At 34.7% G+C, this 22,196-nt stretch overlaps 1 protein-coding gene across 4 annotated transcripts in view; it reads right to left on the bottom strand.

The window, feature by feature from the left end:
• The window catches only part of SWT1 (SWT1 RNA endoribonuclease homolog), a 126,405-nt gene that overhangs the window by 54,047 nt on the left and 50,162 nt on the right, over positions 1-22,196 (bottom strand). For all 4 annotated transcript variants that reach the window (XM_004372915.2, XM_023728129.1, XM_023728127.1 and 1 more), the window contains exons 10-14: positions 19,578-19,671; positions 12,752-12,897; positions 11,133-11,296; positions 8,696-8,834; positions 4,106-4,254 (exon numbers count right to left, since the gene is read on the bottom strand). In XM_004372915.2, coding sequence (XP_004372972.1) covers positions 4,106-4,254; positions 8,696-8,834; positions 11,133-11,296; positions 12,752-12,897; positions 19,578-19,671 — 692 coding nt within the window. The remainder of the gene's footprint in view (positions 1-4,105; positions 4,255-8,695; positions 8,835-11,132; positions 11,297-12,751; positions 12,898-19,577; positions 19,672-22,196) is intronic.

Below are 22,196 nucleotides of genomic sequence, written 5' to 3'. Positions count from 1 at the left end.
ACTTAGGTGAAAAAAAATGCCTGATAGAATGGAATGAAATTTTAACTATAAGTTTAAAAACTTAGGTTTTAGTTTTGGCTCTATAGTAACTTACTTTGTGAGCTTAAATAAATCACTCCATTTCTCTAGGCTTAAGTTTCCTTGTTAATAAAAGGATGAATTCAAAGGTTAGTTTCATGGATTGTTCAGGCTTTTTTAATTTAAAAAAAAAGTGTATTTCCAATGTTATTAGTAATAACAGTTCAAATTTATTGAGCATTTGCTATATACAGGAGCTATTCTAATTTTTTACATTTATTGGCTGATTTAATCCTCACAACCACCCTATGAAACAGATACTATGATTATTTACATTGTATAGCTGAGGAAACTGAGGCATGGAGAGGTGAGGTAATTCATCCAAGGTCACACAGATAGTAAGTGGCATGAACAGGATTTGACATTTAGCAAATACAGGTTCAGCCTGTGAGCATTTAACCACTGCACTAAATTGTCTCACTGATAACAAAAATGCAAACAGATAGCTCTGTCAATTAGGGCTGCCAACAAGGAAAAACAAGTATGGAAGAGGAGACAGGGTAGGAATTCCTGCCTAGAATAGAGAACGTATTGGATAAAATTATGATCTCTCTGCAACTGGAAAAATATTATCCTCTATCTTCTGGAACAGGAAGAATAAAAAAGATAATTGCTCCCATTTTTGCCTGTTTATGTTAAATTATGAACTTAATAAATACACATGGATGGAAGGACATTTTTTCCCGAGATTTTTTTTTTAATTATCACATACATTTAAAATGAAATCTAGCATATACTTAATACCTCTTTTCCTCAGCTCTCAAGTAGAAGAAGAGTATACAATGATACAAACATTCTTTATCAAACATTTATATGTACTAACTATGTGTTAGGCACTAGGTGCTTTACAAATACTACCTTATTAAATTCTCATGACAAGTCTGAGGCAGAAATTATTATTATACATATTTTACAAAACAGGGAATTGAGGCTCCTAAGAGGTTAAGTAACAAAACTAGTCAAGATGGGGATCCTAAGGCACATAAATTTAATGCTTATTAACATGATTGATTTTAATTATTCTAGCATCTTGGCAGAACAAGTCCTACTGTTTTGGTAGTTGGAAGGCTAATAAAAGAAAAATATACATATCCTTTTCCTATTCCCCCTTCCCCATTTATATAAAAATGTGGAAAATTGTAATGTTAGTTATCTTTCCACTTCAGTTTCTCAGAGGCAAATAAATAATGAATATTCCTCCTTTCCTAATTTTCTACACATGAAAAATTAAGATTAGGTAGATTTTTTTTTTTTAATAACAGTTCATCTATTTCTTTTGTTGTTCAATTACTGAAACACTACCTGGTGTTTAGGACATATACGAAACCTAATACATTCTACAAAACAACTACTGTTGAGCCTGGGATCTTAACGGATTGCAAACAGCCATCCAAGGTACAATAATTGGTCTCTATTCACCTGGAAAAGCAGAAGAAGGAGAGTCAGGAATAGAAGGATGAAATAGAATGCATGTCTAATTGCCTCCATGAACAACTTCCTCCTTTGCATGAGATCAAAAGAACTGGATGGTGCTCAACTACCATTACTGAACATTATCAGCAAATATTCTATAGAAGAATCCTGATCAAAAGGGGGGAAATGCACAACAGAATTTAAAATTTTCATGGAATTCAGACCTTTTGGAGCCATAGAGGCTGGATGAACCCCCAAAACTACTGACCTGAGATAATCTTTAAACTTTAAACCAAATATATCCCCTAAAGTCTTTTTTAAACCCAACAATAGTTCAGCTTAATTAGTAAAGAATGTCTGCCTTGAGCATTGTACTCTTCTGAACAACTATCTATATGGGATCAAACTGAAAACAGCAACTCGAAAAGTCAGATGAAAAATTAGGGGGCAGTGAGTTTATGTTAATGGTGGAGGAATAATTTGGAAAAGGTTAGTAAGAATGGTTGTACAACTTGACGAATTTAATCAATGTCACTGAATTTTACATGTAGAAATTGATGAATTGGTGTATGTTTTGCTGTGTATATTTTCACCAAAAAATAAAACACATTATTTGAAAACAACAACAACAACTCCTGTTGAAAGTATATTTAAAAGGTCCAAGCTAAATCATAATGTCCTGGCTGATTTAGACAATGAACCGTTCCTAACGTGAAAATAAACAAGCAACACTGACAGTTCTAATCCTGGAAACAACACAGGCTGTTTCAAGCAATCACACTAATGCCAAGTGGTGAGGGAAAAGAACTAATAAGGATGTTAGATTCTTTGCCAATCACCTTTACAAACCTCTTGTTAAAGGAAATTTAGGACCCAGGAATAAAGAATGTATTAAATAACAATTCAGTATTTTTAAATACACAGTAGGCCGTATATTACAGGCATATCAATTTTCCGATAGACACTAGATTTTATCAACACATTTTCATGGTAACTCTCTGTGTTCCCAATTGATAAAAGGAGCTTAAAACTTCACATCATTTTTTTCTATCTCAGTCAATGTTAAATTTTATTCTCTTAGGAGTCTTAACTCCAAGATTCCTAAACCTGTAAGTATCCTGAACTTTCCATCTTGTATACTGTTTGTTTCATTAAGGATATGATTTAGGGCTCAATTATGTGATGGAAAAGGATAAGGTAACTTTCCCAAAACATTTCAAGTACAATACTTAAGCTGCAACCCCCTAAATTCTGGGTGCATCCATTCCCAATAGTTCTAAAAGTCACGCTTGTCATAAAAGAATGAAACTCCTGTCAATGAACTGGTCATCTCAAAGCAAAGGTTAATTTCATCCCTTTAATCAATTCTTTCCTCAAGAATTACCACATATTCCCTATTAGTTTATGAAAAGGGTATTTCTATTACTCCATAAGATGCTCTCTTAGCAACTAACTTCTCTCCTCAGAAACTATGACTAAGTTTAGTATCATCTAATCCTTTGGTTAGTTGACAGGTAATGGGTCCTATCTAGCCATGAAAAATCAATGAGAAAAATCTAGCCAATTCAGTTCCTCAGAGGAAAAAAGGTAATATGATAGCTGTATTACATGAAATTCTCATTAATTTCTCATCTAGTAGTCATGATATTGAGTTTCTTGTACTGTTCCTGGCACATAAAATTCTCAAAACTTTTTAGACATAAAATTAGAAGGCTGTAGAAATAGAGTATAACTGGGGACAAAGTTCACATAGGTAAATTAAAAAGAGGTAAAAAAAAAAAGAAAAAAAAAAGCTAGGTTGGCTGCATAAGAATCACATGAAGAGATTTGTTTAAAAATTGGTAGGTCAACTGGAAAAGTCTGAATAAGGTCTATAGATTAATTAGGTCATTCAATTATATCAGTGCTAACTTCCTGATTATTTGTACTGTGGTTATAGAAACAATGTCCTTGTTTTTAAGGAAATACACACTGAAGTATTTAGGGGTAAAAGGACACAATATCTGCAACAAACTCTCAAATAGTTCAGAAAAAAAGTGTGGAGAGATAGAAAACAACAAACCAATATGATAAAATGTTAACATTTGGGAAATCTGGGTAAAGGATATATATGGGAATTCTTTGTACTATTCTTGTAACTTTTATGTGAGTTTGGAATCATTTCAAAATAAAAAGTGAAACAACATAAACACCATCACTGGGTACCACTGCCAAAAACTTTATTCATTAAGGTTTGAGAGGGGCTTGGCATCTGCATGTTTGAAAAAACGTCCTAAGTGTTTCTGATGCATGTTGACATCTCTTGGTCTGGAACCCTGGAGAATGAGTGGTCAAACAATAATGCATAACTTTCTTCTACCCATAGATAAAATAATATAAAATCCCAACAATTGCTGTGAAAGCTTCCCTATGAAGATAAATGTTTCGTAACTCATGGTAACAGTTGCTTACCCTTCTTAATATTTACTTACCGCCTTTAGTATGACGGAATTAAGTTAGAATTAAAATATCCTTTACCTACTATTGTCTTCTAAATACATTTTTAGAACTTATGTGGTTATTGTTGTTAGTTGCCATTGACTTGATTCTGACTTGGCATTCCAAAGGGTCTTACCTCTGTGAATGTTTGGAGCAGTTTGTTAACTTGAGCAAAGGCTTGTGGAAGAATACCATCATAATCTGACCTTGTACTGAAAGCATGTAACAAACTTTTAGAGTCCTGAAGCAGGAATTTTGCTGTTGTAAAATCCACTGCATTATTAGCTGGTTACAGAAAATTTAAGAAGAAAAAATATGTAAAAATGAGTACACAACACGTAAATATCTTTGACAAGGCTAATCTAATATTAATTATAAAATTTCAGAAGAGCACACATTTATACACCACTCCAAACTTATCCCACTGTGTAAAAACGCAACAATTAAGCAGGCTTAGTTATAAACAAGACCCTACTACTCAAGGGCAACTAACAACTAACAACAAAGTTATAAGCAATGTCCTTGGAGTTGATTTTGGTAATTCTGTGTTCAGAATCCAGGTGTTCCCTCAACATGGTCAACCTCAAAAAGTAAAGTGAAAGGACATTATACTTTTCAAAAAAGACAGATTATCACCAAACAAACAAATCAAACCACAGATTTTTAAATCTGAGTTTGCCTCATATAAAGATTACTATGGAGGCATCAGAAGAGTCGCATTTTAGTGGTAAACACATAAGCTACACGCAGTACCTCTCATAACGAATACTCAGTTACCATGTAGTGATTCACCTTCAAATTCTGTTACGGGAAACTTAATACTAGATATAATGAAAACCATGTGTTGTCTCTGCGTGTACAACACAACTTTAACAAAAAATAAACAATTTAGGCAACAGTGAGAAGCAAAAGAGAAACTAGCCTAATTTTTTTTTCTGTAAAAAAAAACTGAGATTATCTACAAGTTATAATTTAAAGATATAACAATTTTCTCCCAAGGAAATAAAGTTACTTAAATTCTCTAGTCAGGGAAAGGAGTAGCAATTATTTCACAGATTTTATAAGTGATGAACAATAAAGTAACTTTTTAATGGCACAAAAACTTGACAGAAAAAAAAAATCTTTCCATTATTAACGTACTATGCTACGTAACAGTTTTTAAAGGCTATATAACCATGCTACGATAGGTTTGCTTTGTTTTTGTTTTAATGTTCAGTCTCAGAGACTGTTACATTTTGAAACACGATTATGATTTTTCACTGGCACTAAGAGGTTAAAAAAAAGCTCTGATGGCACAGTGGTTAAGCGCTCGGCTGTTAACCAAAAGGTCTTCGGTTGGAACCCACTAGCCACTCCACAGGAGAAAGATGTGGCGGTCTCTTCCCATAAAGAAAACCACCTTGGAAACCCTATGGGTAGTTCTACTCTGTCCTATAGGGTTGCTATGAATCGGAATCAACTTGATGGCAGTGGGTTTGGTTTTGGTTTATGAGTTAAAAAAAAAAAAAAAGTTCCTCTGTATCATTTATATAACAAGTACTTGCTTGTGAAATACTAGAAGTTCAAATGAAAATAAGAAGTACATCTTAATTAATTCCACAACAGTCAGAAATTCTAATCTAATATGACTGTTAAAGCCAAGCCTCTGGCTTCCCTTTTATCAATAAAAATAAAAATAAAAATTATCCTTGAATTCATTTTTTATTTCTGTTTTACAGAAATTCTCTACCAAGATTATCGAGGGTAGTAAATATGATAATTTCAGTCCATAGACAAAATAAGAAATCTACATGACTGAAATAGTTTAATGCTTATATAAGGCCAATAATTATTTAGCCAAAAGTTACCATGGAAAACCAAGTCAGAAAAAGCTACTGGTCATTTTCCACATCATTTTCTATTAACTGACCTAAGGATACATGTCTGGTATACGGAAATTAAACATATATGTGTAATTTAACATCTGAGGATACTATCAAAAGTTAGTAAACAAAACTGAAAACCGCGATTTTTCTAATTTAAAGTTCTTTAGAGGAGAAGGTACTTTTATAATTCCATTACATATTCTTCGTAAGTGCTAAACGTTAGGCATCAGATTCTATATCGAGGATCAACAAGCTATATACACAATGATTCCAAAAATAGCTTTTTAGCAGAAGGAACAGTCGTGACCTCTTCACTTCTCTCTCTATAGCCAGTTACAGCTGCCACCTACCACCTCTAAACTGCATGTAAGAGCAGAACACTCCGCGCCCCTGGAAAAAGACAATAAAAGATGGCAACCAGATACCTCATTTTTGAAACTAAACCTTGTTCATGATCACACGTGGTTTATAGACTTTCCCTTTTAAAGGAACCAACTAAATTATACCCCTAGTAAAAGATATACTAAAAAATATTTCCACATATTTTGTAAAAGTACTTTAAAGACATTGTCCGATATTTTCTTTCATGCCCCTCATATAATAATAATACTCCCAATAAATAACTTCTACGGTGTACATGGATGCTGGGAAATGTGTCTTTCTTTAAAAAACTGGTACGCTTTTAAAAACAGATATTCACCCAACATGTATAAGGCACTCTCTAGGTGCTGAGAAGAACTTAAAGATACAAAAAACATTTTTAGAGTTTACACTTCAGGGAAAGAATATGAGGGAAGTGATTTACTACCATGGAATATGCCTTTTTTTTCCCCCCTTAGCTTCCAGGAAGCTTAGTGTTAAAATCTGTGTTCATGTGTTGTAATAATTTTTTTGCATATGTTTTATGGTAAAACTTTCTTATTTTTTATCAACTGGCTCTTACATTTTGAACCTGATTTAGTGGCCCTCTTGTACTTAGGTTGTTATAAGTCACCACAGATATTTTTTAGAAGTAGATTAAAACCCACCCCCACTGCTCTCAAGTAGATTCTGACTCATAGTGACCCCATAGGGTTTCCAAATCTCTACAGAAGGAGACTGCCACATCTTCCTCCCGCAGAGCCACTGGTGGTTTTGAACCGCCGATCTTTTAATTAGCAGTCGATCGCTTTAACCACTATGCCATCAGGACTTCTTAGAAGTAAACTGGATACAACTAATACATGAAATAATACACAAAACAGATCACTTCACATTAGGAGTTTGAAAAAAGTCAAGAACCAACTGAACATCCTAATAACAATCATACTTTGCTTCTGAAAAGGAGCCCTGATAGTGTAGTGATTAAGCACTCAGCTGCTAACAAAAAGGTCAATGGTTCGACCCAACCAGCCACTCCTCGGGAGAAAGATGTGGCAGTCTGTTTCCATAAAGATTACAGCCCTGGAAACCCTCTGAGGCAGTTCTACTCTGTCCAAAAGAGTCACTATGAGTCAGAACTGACTCAATGGCAACAAGTTTTTGCTCTCAAAAGATACAGCAAAACAAATATAACTGTTTGATTTTGGACAAGTCACCTACCCCCTTGGGGCCAATCTCCTTAATCGTAAAATATAGGCTTTAATAGCATTAGCTCAGTGTTTTTTCCTTCTTTTTCTTCTAAGCAGAGAATCCTTTTTTCCAATCCTACATGGAATCTCAACATATAAACAGACAAAAGAGAGATGGTCTGGCTAAAGTTGGGGTTGCAGGACAAAGGTCCACCATTACCAGGCTCCTCATCAACTACTCCAGCCCTAGTCAATGGCAGTCCCAGAGGCACTTTCAAATACAATACGGCTTAAAAACCACCGATTAAGTGGTTCTTTCCCAGTTCTAAAACTCACTATGCACTAAAGCCAAAGGTTTCCTATTCCTTATCCATTCAGTTTATGCAAAAATCTTGATATACTATTTTAAAAATTATTACATGAAATGTGCTTAAAGTATGAGTGTTAAACACAGTGAGAAATAAAAAAAAGTCTAATTCTATTTGCATACCTGAATAGACTATAAAATACAGTTTAAAAAGTAAACATTACAAACGAAGCAAACATTAAAAACGATGTATTTACAATATCCAGGAACATCAACAATGATATCACTTACAGTCACAAGGTCTATGAACTGCATCCATTCAACAAGCTGCCACAAATTCCCTTTAGATATTGGAAGTATAAATGACTAAGAATTGACAAATTTCTTTTTAATCCATCTTCACATCTCATGGATTATCTCCCACTTTTTGAAAGTTTGCTTTACACCACTTTGCTTTTATGAAAGACCTACATTAGTACCTGTTTGCACTAACTGAACGAAACCCAAAGAGGATTTTAAGCTTTTGTGAAAAAAGGCAAAAAGTGGAAACACTGCAGCGGTCAACGCCTGTTTTGCAGCACGCCATTAAACTGGCAGCACGCCCCGAGCAGCAAGAGTGGCATTGCCAAGCTCCTTCCACGGGAGCTACACTCAGCATCTTAGCATCAACCCACCATAGTTTTGAACTGTGTCTGTGAGCATCTGTGCTTCATCTCGATTTGTGTATCTGTTAGCCAGATGTGTCCTAAGATATCAGAATAGCCCAAGAGAGCTCGTAATGTGTTATTCTGCATGATTTAGTACTTTATTTTTTGGGTCTAGGAACGCTAAAAATTTTTTCCCATATAAATTAATGGTAATTGCTTCATTTTACAACATTTTGGTCTAAGAAAGGTTTCATAGGAATGATCTACTTTCAGATAGCAATGGAAACCTATATATCTGCCAGTCTGACTTAATATTTTAATGTAATGCTGCTAAAGACAAAAATAAAAGATTCATACCTTTACAGAGATTTTCATATAGGCTCTCAATGGTTAAAAGCAAGTTTTTTTCCATAACTAATCCAAATACAGCCAACCAATGTTTTTTAAAACACTGTACTAAGTGTATTAAAGTCCATGGTGGTTTCAAGTACAGCATCTAAAAAGTTTTTGGGAAAAAAAATTAGCATCTATGGATTTATTTCTTATTTCTAGCATTAAAAAGTACTTATTTAGGAATTCCTACCTATATTTCAGAACAAAATATAGTTAATTGAATTTTTTTTTTAATTAAAAGGTGCTTTACTAAAAGCCAATGATAATCTTAAAACGCTAATTCCATTGCAAACTGCCTGAGCAAAATTCATTATTAGTATTAATCCTCATTATTTCAGAAATTATACGTGCAAAAATAAAGCACAGTTTTAATAAAGGAAACACTGTTTTAACCAGCAAAGGTCCCTCAATCTACTTTTCATCATGCTCATTTCTATGAGGAAGTCAATCCAACTAGTTTATATGACTGGTGGAAATACATCCATATAGAAAAAAGTTGTCAGGTATAATTACCACTTGCCACACTTTTGCAAAGACATGTTTAAAAAAAGATTGAATCATTTATTTCTATAAGATGTCAGCACTTCCTGTTCTGAATCATTTATATACAATGACTTTCCTTGACTCTACTATGAAATATCTGATCTGTGTCAGCCCTCCTAGTACCATTCTTCATCATCTTGGTTTAACATTTGATAATATAATAAAGTAACAAACATATCACCATAATATTGGCAAATACTAGAATCCCGCTGAACATCTGGAATAAATACAAGCTACAATTAATGTGGAATAATGTTTCTCTTAGCTATGAACATGAACAGTGAACAAAATCTAAAAAGGCCTCTATTGCCAAATGTGGTGCTTTACTGATTACAGAAAAGATGTGCGTCTAAAGAATATTCAAAATATCTTGCTAATGTGATCAAATTTATACTCGGATTTATCTCTGGATCTCATATTTACATTACAGAAGCCAAAATCTACACTTCTTTTTCTGAATCTATTTTGTTAGAGGAAGTCATGTTAGACATTTTGATTCAAATCAAACCAAATATGAGAGAAGTTTTGCTAAATTCAATTTACAAATAGTCTCCCTGCCAGAAGAAATTCCCTGTAGTATTCTTCATTTTCCAAATTAAAGTCAGTTACCAAGAAATGTCTCTTTTAACATCCCGTCTCAGCAATGGCAACTCCATCCTTCTACTTGCTCTGGCCAAAAAACCTTGAAGTTAGTCTCAACTCTTTTCCTCACCTCCCATGGATGATTCATCAGCAAAATCTGGTAGTTCTGACTTCAAAATATACCTAGAATCTGACTACTTCTTGCCATACTATCCTGGTTCTTGGAGCAACCATCACTCTGTACTGGAGCAATTATCATCTTTTACCCAGTTTATTGCAATAGCCTTCTAAACCAGGGGTCGACAGACTCTTTCTACAAAGCACCAGATAGTAAATATTTTATGCTTTGTGGGCCATACACAGTCTCTGTTGGAACTACTTAATTCTGTCATTATAGCACAAAAGCAGCCACAGACAATAAATAATGTGGCTGTATTCCAAAAAAATTTTATTTACAAAAATATGCAGTGGGCTGGATTTGCACCCTGAACTGTGATTTGCCAATCTGTCTAAACAGTATTTCAGCTTCAGTCTTTGCCTTCCTACAGGCTATTTTTCCCACAGGAGCTAGAATGATCCCTTTAAAAGGAAGATTAGAACATGTGAATCCTTATGTGACTCCATTTCAAAAGTCAGAATAAAAATCAAAGTCCTTACAATACCCATTGTCGTCTAGTCGATTCCATTCCAACTCACAGCAACCCTACAGGACAGAGTAAAACTGCCCCGTTTCCAAGGCTATAATCTTTGTGCCACCAGGACTCCTTATACAATCTAGCCCCTTCTTATCTCTCTGCATCTTTTCCTCTGCTCCTCTTCACTCCTTCCAATCACACTTTGTCTTTACTCACAAGTTACCTTCTCAGTGAGCCTGCCTTGACTACTATCTATTCCAGATCTCCTATCCCTTTTCTTACTTTATTTTTATCCGGAGCACTTACTACCATCTGGCACACCTTATTTTTTTTTTGTTTACTGTATATATCTGCAGCCTCCTTAGCATATAAACTCCATGAGGACAGTGCCTGACGCACAGTAGATGCACAATAAATATTTGCTGAATGAAGAAATGAATGATAAAATATAGATATAAGCTTTAAGAAATATCTATCATTTAACTTTCAAAAAAGATTTCAAAAACGTCAAGAAAAAAATTAAGATGATATTATTACAGTGAAGCATATGGTATTTTATACAAGCAGTTATTTCTTAAAATAAGATAATAAATCTTCGTGATAAAAAAGAAACTGTCAACTAATAGAGCTGAAATAATCACCTCCATCCAGAGGTTTCCAAAAGCAATTTTCATTTCTGTTTCTAATATTAAAGATAAAGCTGTTCCAAGAGATTTTTCAAGCTCAGATATGATGCTTTCAAGTAGAATGGATAGCCCAGAATTTGCAGATTTTTCTTCAAAGCTCTCTTTCAAGGATGTTGCTTCTTTAAAATAAATAGTTACAGGTTTTATTTAAGGCATTAACAGTAAATATTTTACATATATAATTAGTATCTTGGCATAAATAGTAAACATTTTATATATATAATTCATATTTAAATTACCTATAAAATGACCAGTCTTTTTTTTAAAATAGTATTATGAAACACGTATGTCTGCAATAGTTGTTTTAGATGGAACATAAATACACAGTATTTATCAAATGCTTTATCTTTTCCACAAAAAGACAACTAAATAATATTTTTACTAAAATGAAATTTAAGAAATATGCATGGTATTTTAACTAAGTTTTAATTTTATTATTTTCAAAAAGAAGAAAAATTACAAGAATGCTTTGGATCCATTTACAACAGAAACTATGGACCAAGAACTATGGATCAAAAAGGACTGTATTCCAAAAATAGTCTTCTTTTAATCTCACCACACATCTATAAATTGTTTTGAAAGACCAAAATCTCTGGCTTAACCATATTTATACTCTCCCCTTTAAAAACAGCTTTTACTATTTTAATTGATTTAATTTCATTAACATTACTATTTTGATACCTGCAAAACAACTACAATTTCTTTATGGCAAAATGCTAAATATTATGTGGCTTATCACTATAAATACAAATGAACGGTTTAAATGCCAGTAATATAATGGGCAAACTAAAAGCATGTTACTCTTGGAAAATCATAAACTAGAATATTCTGTTACTCCTTCTAAATGCCATTTTGAATATATCACAAAAGATATGTCCATCACTGAAGAGGGCAAATTAAGTAGCATCTGTGTGTATATAAATGTTTAGACAATTACAAAAAGCAAACAAAAAGTACATAGGCTATTGGAGACTCCAATAATTATTTTCCCCACAGAGAGAAAAGGTGGGATGTTTTTAAACGATGTCAGATTTGATATAACATTCCATCAGAACAGATTATTCAGTAGAAAAGGGATGAAACAATGTTACTGCCTTTACCTTTCTTATTTATTATTAAAAAAAAAAAAAACTATTACTAGAGTCCTGCAAGTTTCTCTATTGCTCTCTGAGTTTTTACTATGTTAGTAGAAGGTTATAAATACAAAACTGAAAAATTATCTCCATCTCAAATGAATATTTTCTGTAGCTACTATTAATTTAAGTTATATTCTGCATTGTAGAAAGTAGCATGCACATAGTGATTATAAGTATGTAAAAATGTATGTGAGACTATGGACAAAAATTCAATCTAATTTGTAAAAGTATATATAGAAGGCAATAATGTTAATTATGTTTTTTTAATTATCATTGTAATTGTCATTTATTTCTTCCATTTACATGCCAGCAAGTATTCTAAACTTAGTATTATTTTAAATATACAAGATGAAAATTTACTGCTAATTCCAAATGTTACCAATAATCTTAGTGCATAAAAAAAGATAAATTTCTAATTATTCATAGTAAGAATACTACCTGCTTTCAATTGATGCTTAGAAATACAAGGCTGATGGCATTCATCTGTGTTCAGAGATAAGTTTAATAACTCTGCACTCAATTCTTCTTTACTGAGTGACTTCACACCACTTATTAGGCCTTTGTTTCTTAAATTTCTATCATCCCTAAGGTTAGGATTAGGAGGAAAAAATATTTTATTTTTCATAAGATAAACCACATGGCAACAAAACACATGGGATCTAATCAGAGGTTGCTGATTCTCAGTATATATATTAACAAAGAGTAACAATTTTAAAAATTGAAAAAATGAATTAATATACGGTGTAGTCACACCATATGAGCTCTTGAGAATAATAACAGTTAACATTTACTGAGGTTTACCTGGTACCAGGCACTGTTCTAAGCATTTGATGTATATTAAAGCATTTAATTCTTACAACAAATTTCTGAAAAAGGAGTGGTACTAATTTTATCCCCGTTTCACAGATAGAAAAACTGTAGTATAAAGAAGTAACTTGTCTAAAGTTACACCTAATATGTGGGAGCTGGATTTGAATACAGGAATATGATCAAAAAGAAATAAACACAAATAGAGAGCCACAGTAAGAGAAATTACAATTTACACAGGGCAAGCAATCACGAAATTTCCTCACTGAACATAAGATAAGTGGTATGAATTTTCTGTTTGCTGAAAGAAGTCAGTCTGATTACAGCATAGTGCATGAGATCAGCTTATGAGGTTACAGAAAAAGCAAGGACGTTAATAAATGGGAAGATAGTTAAGGTGTTGAATGAGGGGAAGTGGCGTGATCAGATTTCTGTTTATTAAATTATTATTTTGGAGTCCAGCAAGCTTCCAGATTTTGTTAATGGAAGAATAGCTTAATCAGACTAACATTCCCACCGGTGACACTTATAAAATATGGATAAAAAGAAAAAAGTAACTATTTGAAAGCACTAGAGAACAATAAAATGGAGGCAAAAGCTGGAGGGGAGATTACCTTCAAGACCCAGAAACTGCAGTGATGAGAGCTACAAGTTTGTATCTTTTTCCTGGGAGCATTCCCCAATTCATCAACAGCTTAGAACAATAGAAAGGCACAGCCCTGGTGGCTTGAGATGTAAGAAGACAAGGTCCACGGCTGTCCAGAGCAGCTAGAAAGTTAAGAGAGAAACTGAAGAAGGGAAGAAATCACAGAGCAGGTGAGCTCCAAAATCTGCATATAAATTCTGCCCGGAAAAGACAAGAAAAACCAACACTGGCAAGAGACAAAGCAATCAACAGAGCCAGATTCAAACATGACACAGATACTGAAGCTATCTGATGGGGAATATCAGGGAATTTTGATTAATGTGTGAAAGGCTCTAATGGAAAAGGTGGATGATATGCAAAATCAGTTATGCAGTTTCAGTAGAGAGATGAAAACCATAAGAATCAAATGGAAGTGCTAGAAATAAAACAAACAAACAAAAAAACACAATAACAAAGATGAAGAATGCCTTCAAGTAGCTCCCCAGTAGATTCAACATAGACGAGGAAAGAACCTAAAAATAGGTCATCAGAAATTACCTCAACTGAAACAAAAAGAATAAAAAGCTTAAAAAAAAAAAAAAAAAAAAATTCCAAGAGCTGTGAGACAACACTACACAGAATAACTTAAGTGCATGTATTTGTTATCTATTGCTGTGTAACAAATTACCCTGAAACTTATCAGCTTAAAACAACAAATATTTGTTCTCTTATATATGTCCTAAGAGTCAGGAACGTGAGAGCAACTTTACTAGGTAGTTCTGGTTCAGGGTTTCTCACAAGTCTGGAGTCAAGCTACTGTCTAGGGCTGCAGCTGTCTCAAGGCTCAATTGGGAATCACTCACATGGTTGTTGGCAGGCCACAACCCCTTACTGGCTCTTGGCTGGCAGCTTCAGTTTTTTACCATGTGGGCCTTTCCGTGGTGCTGCTCAAACATAGCAGCTTGTTTCCCAGAGCAAGTAAACCCCAGAGCAAGTAAACAAGAAAGGCCCAAGAAGGAAGCCTGGACCTTTTATAATCTAATCTCAGAAGTGAAATACCATCAATTCTGATGTGGGAGGGGAGTATACAAGAAAATGAATACCAGAAGACAGGTTTCATTGGAGGCCATCTTGGAGGCTGGTCGTTGTTGTTGTTAGGTGCTGTCGAGTCGATTTTGACTCAGTGACCCCATGTAACAGAGTAGAACTGCCCCATAGGGTTTTCTAGACTATAATCTTTACAGGCGCAGATTACCAGGTCTTTCTCCTGTGGAGCAACTGGGTGGGTTTGAACTACTAACCTTTTGGTGAGCAGTCAAGGGCTTAACCATTGCACCACCAGGGCCCCTGGAGGCTGGTTATTACAACAAAATTCTGTAATCCCAGAAAGACATAACAGAGAATGGAGCAGAAGAAATATTTGAAGATATAAACATTGAGAATTTTCCAAAATTAAAGACAGACATCAAACTATAGATTCAAGAAACTCAGAGCAAACAAGTAAGATAACCCTCCTTCTACCTACCCCCCACAAAAAAAATAAAAACACCTAGGAATGTCATACTAAAACTGCTAAAAAAAATTATTTAAAAGTAGACTCTGATCAAGTAAAGTTTTTTAGAAAAGGATAAAAGCCAATAATGGAGATAAAATTGTATCATGAAAAATACACTATTACTCAAGAGAAGGGGGGAAAAAAGCCAAAAAAGAACAGATGGAACAAACAAAAAACAATTAGAAAAATGGCTCATTTTAATCCAACCAGTTAAATGTAAATGGTCTAAACTCATCAATTAGAAGACAGAAATTGTCAGACTGGATAAAAAAGAACCAACTATGTGCTGTCTACAAGAAACCTACTTTAAATATAAAGACATAAATAGGTTAAAAGTAAGAAGATGGAAAAAGATATACCCTATACATACTAGCCAAAAGAAAGCTGAAGTAGCTATAGTAACACTCATAAAAGGGGACTTCAGAACCAGGAATATTTTCAGGGACAAAGAGGGCCATTATGTAAAGAAAATGGGTCATTTTTCCAAGAAGACAATCCTAAGCAATCCGAGATGTGTATGCATCTCACTACAGAGCTTCAAAATACATGAAACACAACAGATAGAACTGAAAGGAGAAACAGATAAACCCACAATTACAGGTGGAGATGTCCACACTCCTCTATCAATAATCATTGAGTAAATAGAAAATCAGTAAGGATACAGAAGACGTAAACAACGTGTGCAGTAGCATGGCCGAGCAGTCTAAGGTGCTGGATTAAGGCTCCAGTCTCTGCTGGGGCGTGGGTTCAAATCTCACCACTGCCAACTCTATGGAAACACTGGTGGTGTAGTGGTTAAGAACTACGGCTGCTAATCAAAAGGTCAGCAGCTCGAATCCACCAGGCTCTCCTTGGAAACCCTATGGGGCAGTTCTACTCTGTCCCATAGAGTTGCAATGAGTCAGAATCAACTCGACAGCAATGGGTATTTTTTTGTCTTGTTTTTTAAACGATACTATCAACCACCTTGACTTAATTGAAATTTATAAAATTCTCCACCCACAACAGCAGAATACACATTCTTTTCAAGTGCACCAAGACAGATCATATTCTAGGCCACAAAAGAAATTTTAACAAATTTCGAAGAATAGAAATCATATAAAGTATGTTCTCAGGCCATAAAGGAATTAAACTACAAATCAATTAACAGAAAAGTATCTAGATAATTTACAAATAAGTGGAATTAAGCAACAAACATCTAAATAACACATGGATCAAAGAGGAAATCACAAGGGAAAATATAAAATATATTGAATTGAATGAAAATCAGAACACAACATACCAAAATTTGTAAGATGCAAGGAAAGCAGCGCTTAGAGAAAAATCCACACCAGTCTCAAATCAATGATTTAAGGTTCTACCTTAAGAAACTAGAAAAAGCACAAAGGGTGGACATAAAGTGATACTCGTAAAGAATATGCCTCTTAGACAAGTAGATATAAGAGACCAAAGGGGCAGCTTCTGTCCAGAGGTGAGAGGGGAAGGCAGAGAGAGTTAGGAGCTGGTTGAATGTCCATGGGGAATCAGGGGCGGAAGGCAGGAGTGTGCTGTCGCAGAATGGGGTGAGTGGTTGGGGTCTCATAACAATGTACGTTAAAAAAAAAAAATCTGTATGGGAGACTAACTCGTAACATAAACTTCATTTTAATTACATCAATTTAAAAAAAAAAGAAAAGAAAAAGCACAAAGGCACAAGAGTACTTTCTGCGGTAATGGAAGTATACTATACATTGAGGGGGTATGGGCTATATAGGTGTATCCATTTGTCAACACTGTATGATCAAGACTTGTGCATTTCGATGTATGTACATTTTTCCTCAAAATACACAGAACTGTATAAAAATAACCAAATTATAGGGGCAGAATCTGGATAATTGTTGTAGCTTGGTACTTCGGGCTTTATTAACTTTTCTGTTCACTTTGAATATTATTGAAATTCCCCATAATAAAAAGTTTTCAAAATTAAAAATAAAAAATCACGAGTCTAGCTTTTTGAAGAATAAATGAAAAAGTATAGAAGTAGAGTGCATATTGTCCTAGAGAGGAAGTTCAGAAAAAGATAACACGGCTTGACATAGGATGGTGACAGGGAAAATAAAGAAAAGAAGACCATACAAACTGTTTTGGAGATAGAATCAACTGGACTTGCTAATTTATTGGATATGGTTTATAAGGGGAAGTCGAGTATCAAAAATGAAGCACAGGTTTCCAGCTTTAGCAAATGGGTGGAAGGTGGTACCTATTATTCAAATAGAGAACAGTTCAGTTTAAGGAAAAATCAAGAGTTCACTTTTGGAGATGATAGGATACAGGTGTCTATGAAACATCCAAGTAAAAATGTCAACCAAGTAGCTGAATGTACTAGAACAGAAGAGAGATATTGACTAGAGACATAAACTGGGGATAGTGGGCCCATACTTAAAATTGTAAATGTAAGTAAAGCCCTTAGAACGATACCTAGTATACAGCATTAGAGAATTTATTATTATCATTATCGATTGATATTATCAGCATCCATTTAAGTACTATAAATGTTATCTTCACAACAAGTAGGTGTAATTTGCAGAGTAGGTATGATTATTTCCATTTAAAGGGGGGAAAAACAGGCTCACATGGAACATGACAAGGGATAATTAAAAGTAAGGTTTGACTATAAATTTTCTCTTCATTAAGAAATGTTACATCTACCACAAGACTAATAGCCCACACGAACCACGGCCTCTTCTAACTTGCGACCAGAAGAACTAGATGGTGCCTGGCTACCATTGCCGACTATTCTGACCAGGGACACAACAGAAGGTACTGGGTAGAATGGGAGAAAAATGTAGAACAAAATTCAAATTCCTAAAAAAGGCCAGACCTACTGGATCAACAGAGACCAGAGGAACCCCCGAGGCTATCGCTCTAACATATCCTTTGAAGTTGGCACTGAAGCTACTCCTGGAGGTCACCTTTCAGTCAAGTAATAGATTGGCTTATAAAATAAACTATATCATACATGAGACCTATGCTCCCTTAATCAACTATATGAGGCCAAACGGTGAACATTTACCCAAAAGCAAAGATGAGAAGGCAAGGAGGGGAAGGGAAGCTAGATCACTGTAAACAAAACAAACAGAATGGAAATAATAAGAATGCTGACACACTGTGAAAACTGTAAACAACGTCATGGAACAATCTGTATAAAAATTGCTAAATGGGAACCTAATTTGCTGTGTAAGCTTTCACCTAAAACACAATATTAAAGTAAATAAACATTACAACTGTTAATCTCAAAACAGTGATTGCAGAAATAAAGGAGAATTGAAAAAGTCCTACAAATTTAATTTTCATTCAAAACTGAACTAAAAGAAATAACAATTATGTAATACCTCACAGATTTAGTTTATCTCAAATTCAAAATGGTTTACGTATTACTAACTCTATTTCAGTTTTCAACCAACTTCAAGATAATATGTTACGTTCTAGATCAAAAAATAATTTAAAACTTAGAGTAATCTCCAATATTTTCTTTAATACCAAAATGAATATCATTATCCTCTAAAACAGCAAAAATGATTTTTTTAGGGCTATTCATGTTCTATAACCACGCTATTACACAGAGAATTTAGGCAAGATCATGAAACTGTAAAATCTCCATGTTGCAGAGAATAAAATTCAGACTAAAACTGCAAATTGAAATTGCTCTTCTCTATCCTTTCAGAGCCTTTTCTGATACATGATGAATAAAATTGTGCTTAGTGTTACATGAGTTTTACCTTAGAACTAAGTTATGAAAATATTAGCAGGGAATGGAGGAAAAGGAGAAGAAGGAAGTCTTACTGCACTCTTGCCACGTACTAGGCACTATTCTAAGTCTTTACATATATTATCTGATTTAATACTCTCAATAACCTCATGAGGCAGGTATTACTATTCTATTTTTTCCCCATGAGGAAACTAAGTTAAGCAACTTGTCCAAGGTTACAAAGTTGGTAAACGGTGGTGCCAGGACTGCAACCCAGGCAGTCTAATTCATAACAAGCATCTGGAACACAACTGTAACACAAACTATCACCTTCTCCAAAAGAATAAATAAACTTCTTGCCAAATGACAAAAAAAATTCTGTCACATTTTGATTTCCGAACTACTTTACTGGGACATCAAATTCCCCTGCTTTTTCGAATTGTATGTGTTTGATCCCTGGTATGGTGGATACAACATGATTTTAAAAAATTCTTTGGAGTAAATTGCTACTATCAAAAAAAAAAAAAATGAAATGACTTATGAAACTCACGTGCACAGAATAACAAGAGAACAAGGGAATAATTCCTGGTATTGAAGGCAGCATTTTAATACCCGATCATCATTGTTCTCATCACTCAATCCATCTGTAAATTTAGCAAAAGCAACTGTTAATAAGCAACTAGAATCTGAGTACCATACCGACTAGCATCTGGACTATATTTACAAATCAAAACATCCACAAAAAAAAATAAACTTTTTAAATAAAAAGAGGAAAATAAGACACTGCAAAATTATGCCTTGAAAACTCTAGAACTGATGTAGCAGATAGTTGTGGATTTAATGAAGTGGTAGGTTTACTTCTAAAATGAAACAGTATATACCTGTTAATAAACACAAAAGAAAAAAATGTGATCTGCAGATTAAATGTCAGACTATAACCCAAAAGCTACAAATTCTAGTCTCAATTCACTTACTAAGAGATTATAAGTAAATTACATGGTTATATCATTTTTAAAATTACCTCCATAAAGTAATGGGCAACTGTACTACCATCAACATAACCAGTTTCTTCTGCCCGCTTTTCCTTAAGCTCTAAAGCAATAAAATTTAGATATACAGAAGACAAGAGGGCAATGTGGGTGCTAGGAAGAGAATGTAAAAAGTAACTTCTAACAAACGTTAATCGATGGCTGATAGGGTGTCCTATGGTATTTTTCAAGCCTTAAAGCACATAGTGAAAGTTCAGTTTTTGTGAAAATAATGTAATGTGTAGAAATATGGCCTAAAAAAGTGTTTCTTGTAGATCCTTACACTACCTGAATCAGAACTACTTAGGGTATTTGTTAACAATACAGATTCCAAGACTACACCCTCAACTTACTTCTGGATAAAAATTTTTGACGCATGGATCCAGAGAAATTCAAGGCATATTAGGCAATGCACCTCAACCTTGTTCCCAGTTTACTATCTTTTTTTTCCTCAACTTTTAGCCTATATTACTTAGCTCAGTCCTCTAATCATTGAAACAAGAAAACTCATTCATTCAAACAAAAAATATCTACGTTGTTAGGTGTCGTCGAGTTGGTTCCGACTCATAGCAACCCTATGTACACAGAAAGAAACACTGCCCAGTCCTGCGCCATCCTCAGAATTGTTGCTATGCCTGAGCCCATTATTGCAGCCACCATGTCAATCCATCTCATTGAGGGTCTTCCTCTTTTTCACTGACGTCTACTTTACCAAGCATAATGTCTTTCTCCAGGAACTGGTTCCCCCTGATAACATGTCCAAAGTCTCACCATCCTCATTTCTAAGGAGGACTCTGGCTGTACTTCTTCCAAGACAGATGTGCTCATTCTTCTGGCAGTTCATGGTATACTCAATATTCTTCGCCAACACAGTAATTCAAAGGCATCAATTCTTCTTCGGTCTGTCTTACTTATTGTCCAGCTTTCGCATGCATATAAGGCAACTGGAAATAACATGGCTTGGGTCAAGTGCACCTCAATCCTCAGAGTAACATCTTTGCTTTTTAACACTTTAAAGAGGTCTTTTGCAGCACATTTGCCCAATGCAATACACTGTTTGATTTCCTGACTGCTGCTTCCATGGGTATTGATGGTGGATTCAAGTAAAATTAAATCCTTGATGACTTCAATCTTTTCTCCGTTTATTATGATGTTGTTTATTGGTCCAGTTGTGAGGATTTTTGTTTTCTTTATGTTGAGGTGTAATCCATACCTTTATGTTGAGGTATAATCCATAGAAGGCTGTAGTCTTTGATCTTCATCAGTAAGTGCTTCAAGTCCTCTTCAGTCCCTGCAAGCAGGGTTGTGTCATATGCATATTGCAGGTTGTTAATGAGTCTTCCTCCAATCCTCATGCTGCATTCTTCTTCAAACAGTCCAGCTTCTCGGGTTATTTGCTCAGCATACAGATTGAATAAGTAAGGTGAAAGGATACAACCCTGATAAACATCTTTCCTGATTTTAAACCACACAACGCCCCTTTGTTTGAATGACTGCCTCTTGGTCTGTGTACAGGTTCCTCATGAGCACAATTATGAATTCTGGAATTCCCATTCTTCGCTATGTTATCCATAATTTGTTATGATCCACATGGTCGAATGCCTTAGCCTACTTAATAAAACACAGGTAAACATCTTTCTGTCACTCTCTGCTTTGAGAGCTTAATTCATGCCAGATTCCTATGCTAGTCAGCTGGAGATGCACAGAGAAACAAACTCTTCAGGAGTTTCTAGTAGCAAAGTCTAAACAGAACTCAACTAATAACAGAGATGAGCCTCAGGGAGATGTGACTGAGAGCCTTAATCAGATGACTAGTGAGCAAGACAGACATTATCACAGGAGCTGATCTTCCTTCTTTCAGCTCCGAGAGTAAATACTACTAACAATGCAAAATGTTGTTAGGTGCCGTCGAGTCAGTTCCGATTCATAGCGACCCTATGTACAACAGAACGAAACACTGCTCTATTCTGTGTCATCCTCACAATTGTTGCTATGCTTCAGCCCATTGTTGCAGCCACTGTGTCAATCCATCCACTTGAGGGTCTTCCTCTTTTTCATTGACCCTCTATTTTACCAAGCATGATGTCCTTCTCCAGAGACTGATCCCTCCTGATAACATGTCCAAAGTATGTGAGATGTAG

The sequence above is a fragment of the Trichechus manatus genome, unplaced genomic scaffold (assembly GCF_000243295.1).
Source record: "Trichechus manatus latirostris isolate Lorelei unplaced genomic scaffold, TriManLat1.0 scaffold00021, whole genome shotgun sequence".
NCBI lineage: Eukaryota > Metazoa > Chordata > Mammalia > Sirenia > Trichechidae > Trichechus > Trichechus manatus.
The sequence above is the reverse complement of the archived record's forward strand: the minus strand, read 5'-3'. Positions and strand labels throughout refer to the sequence as shown.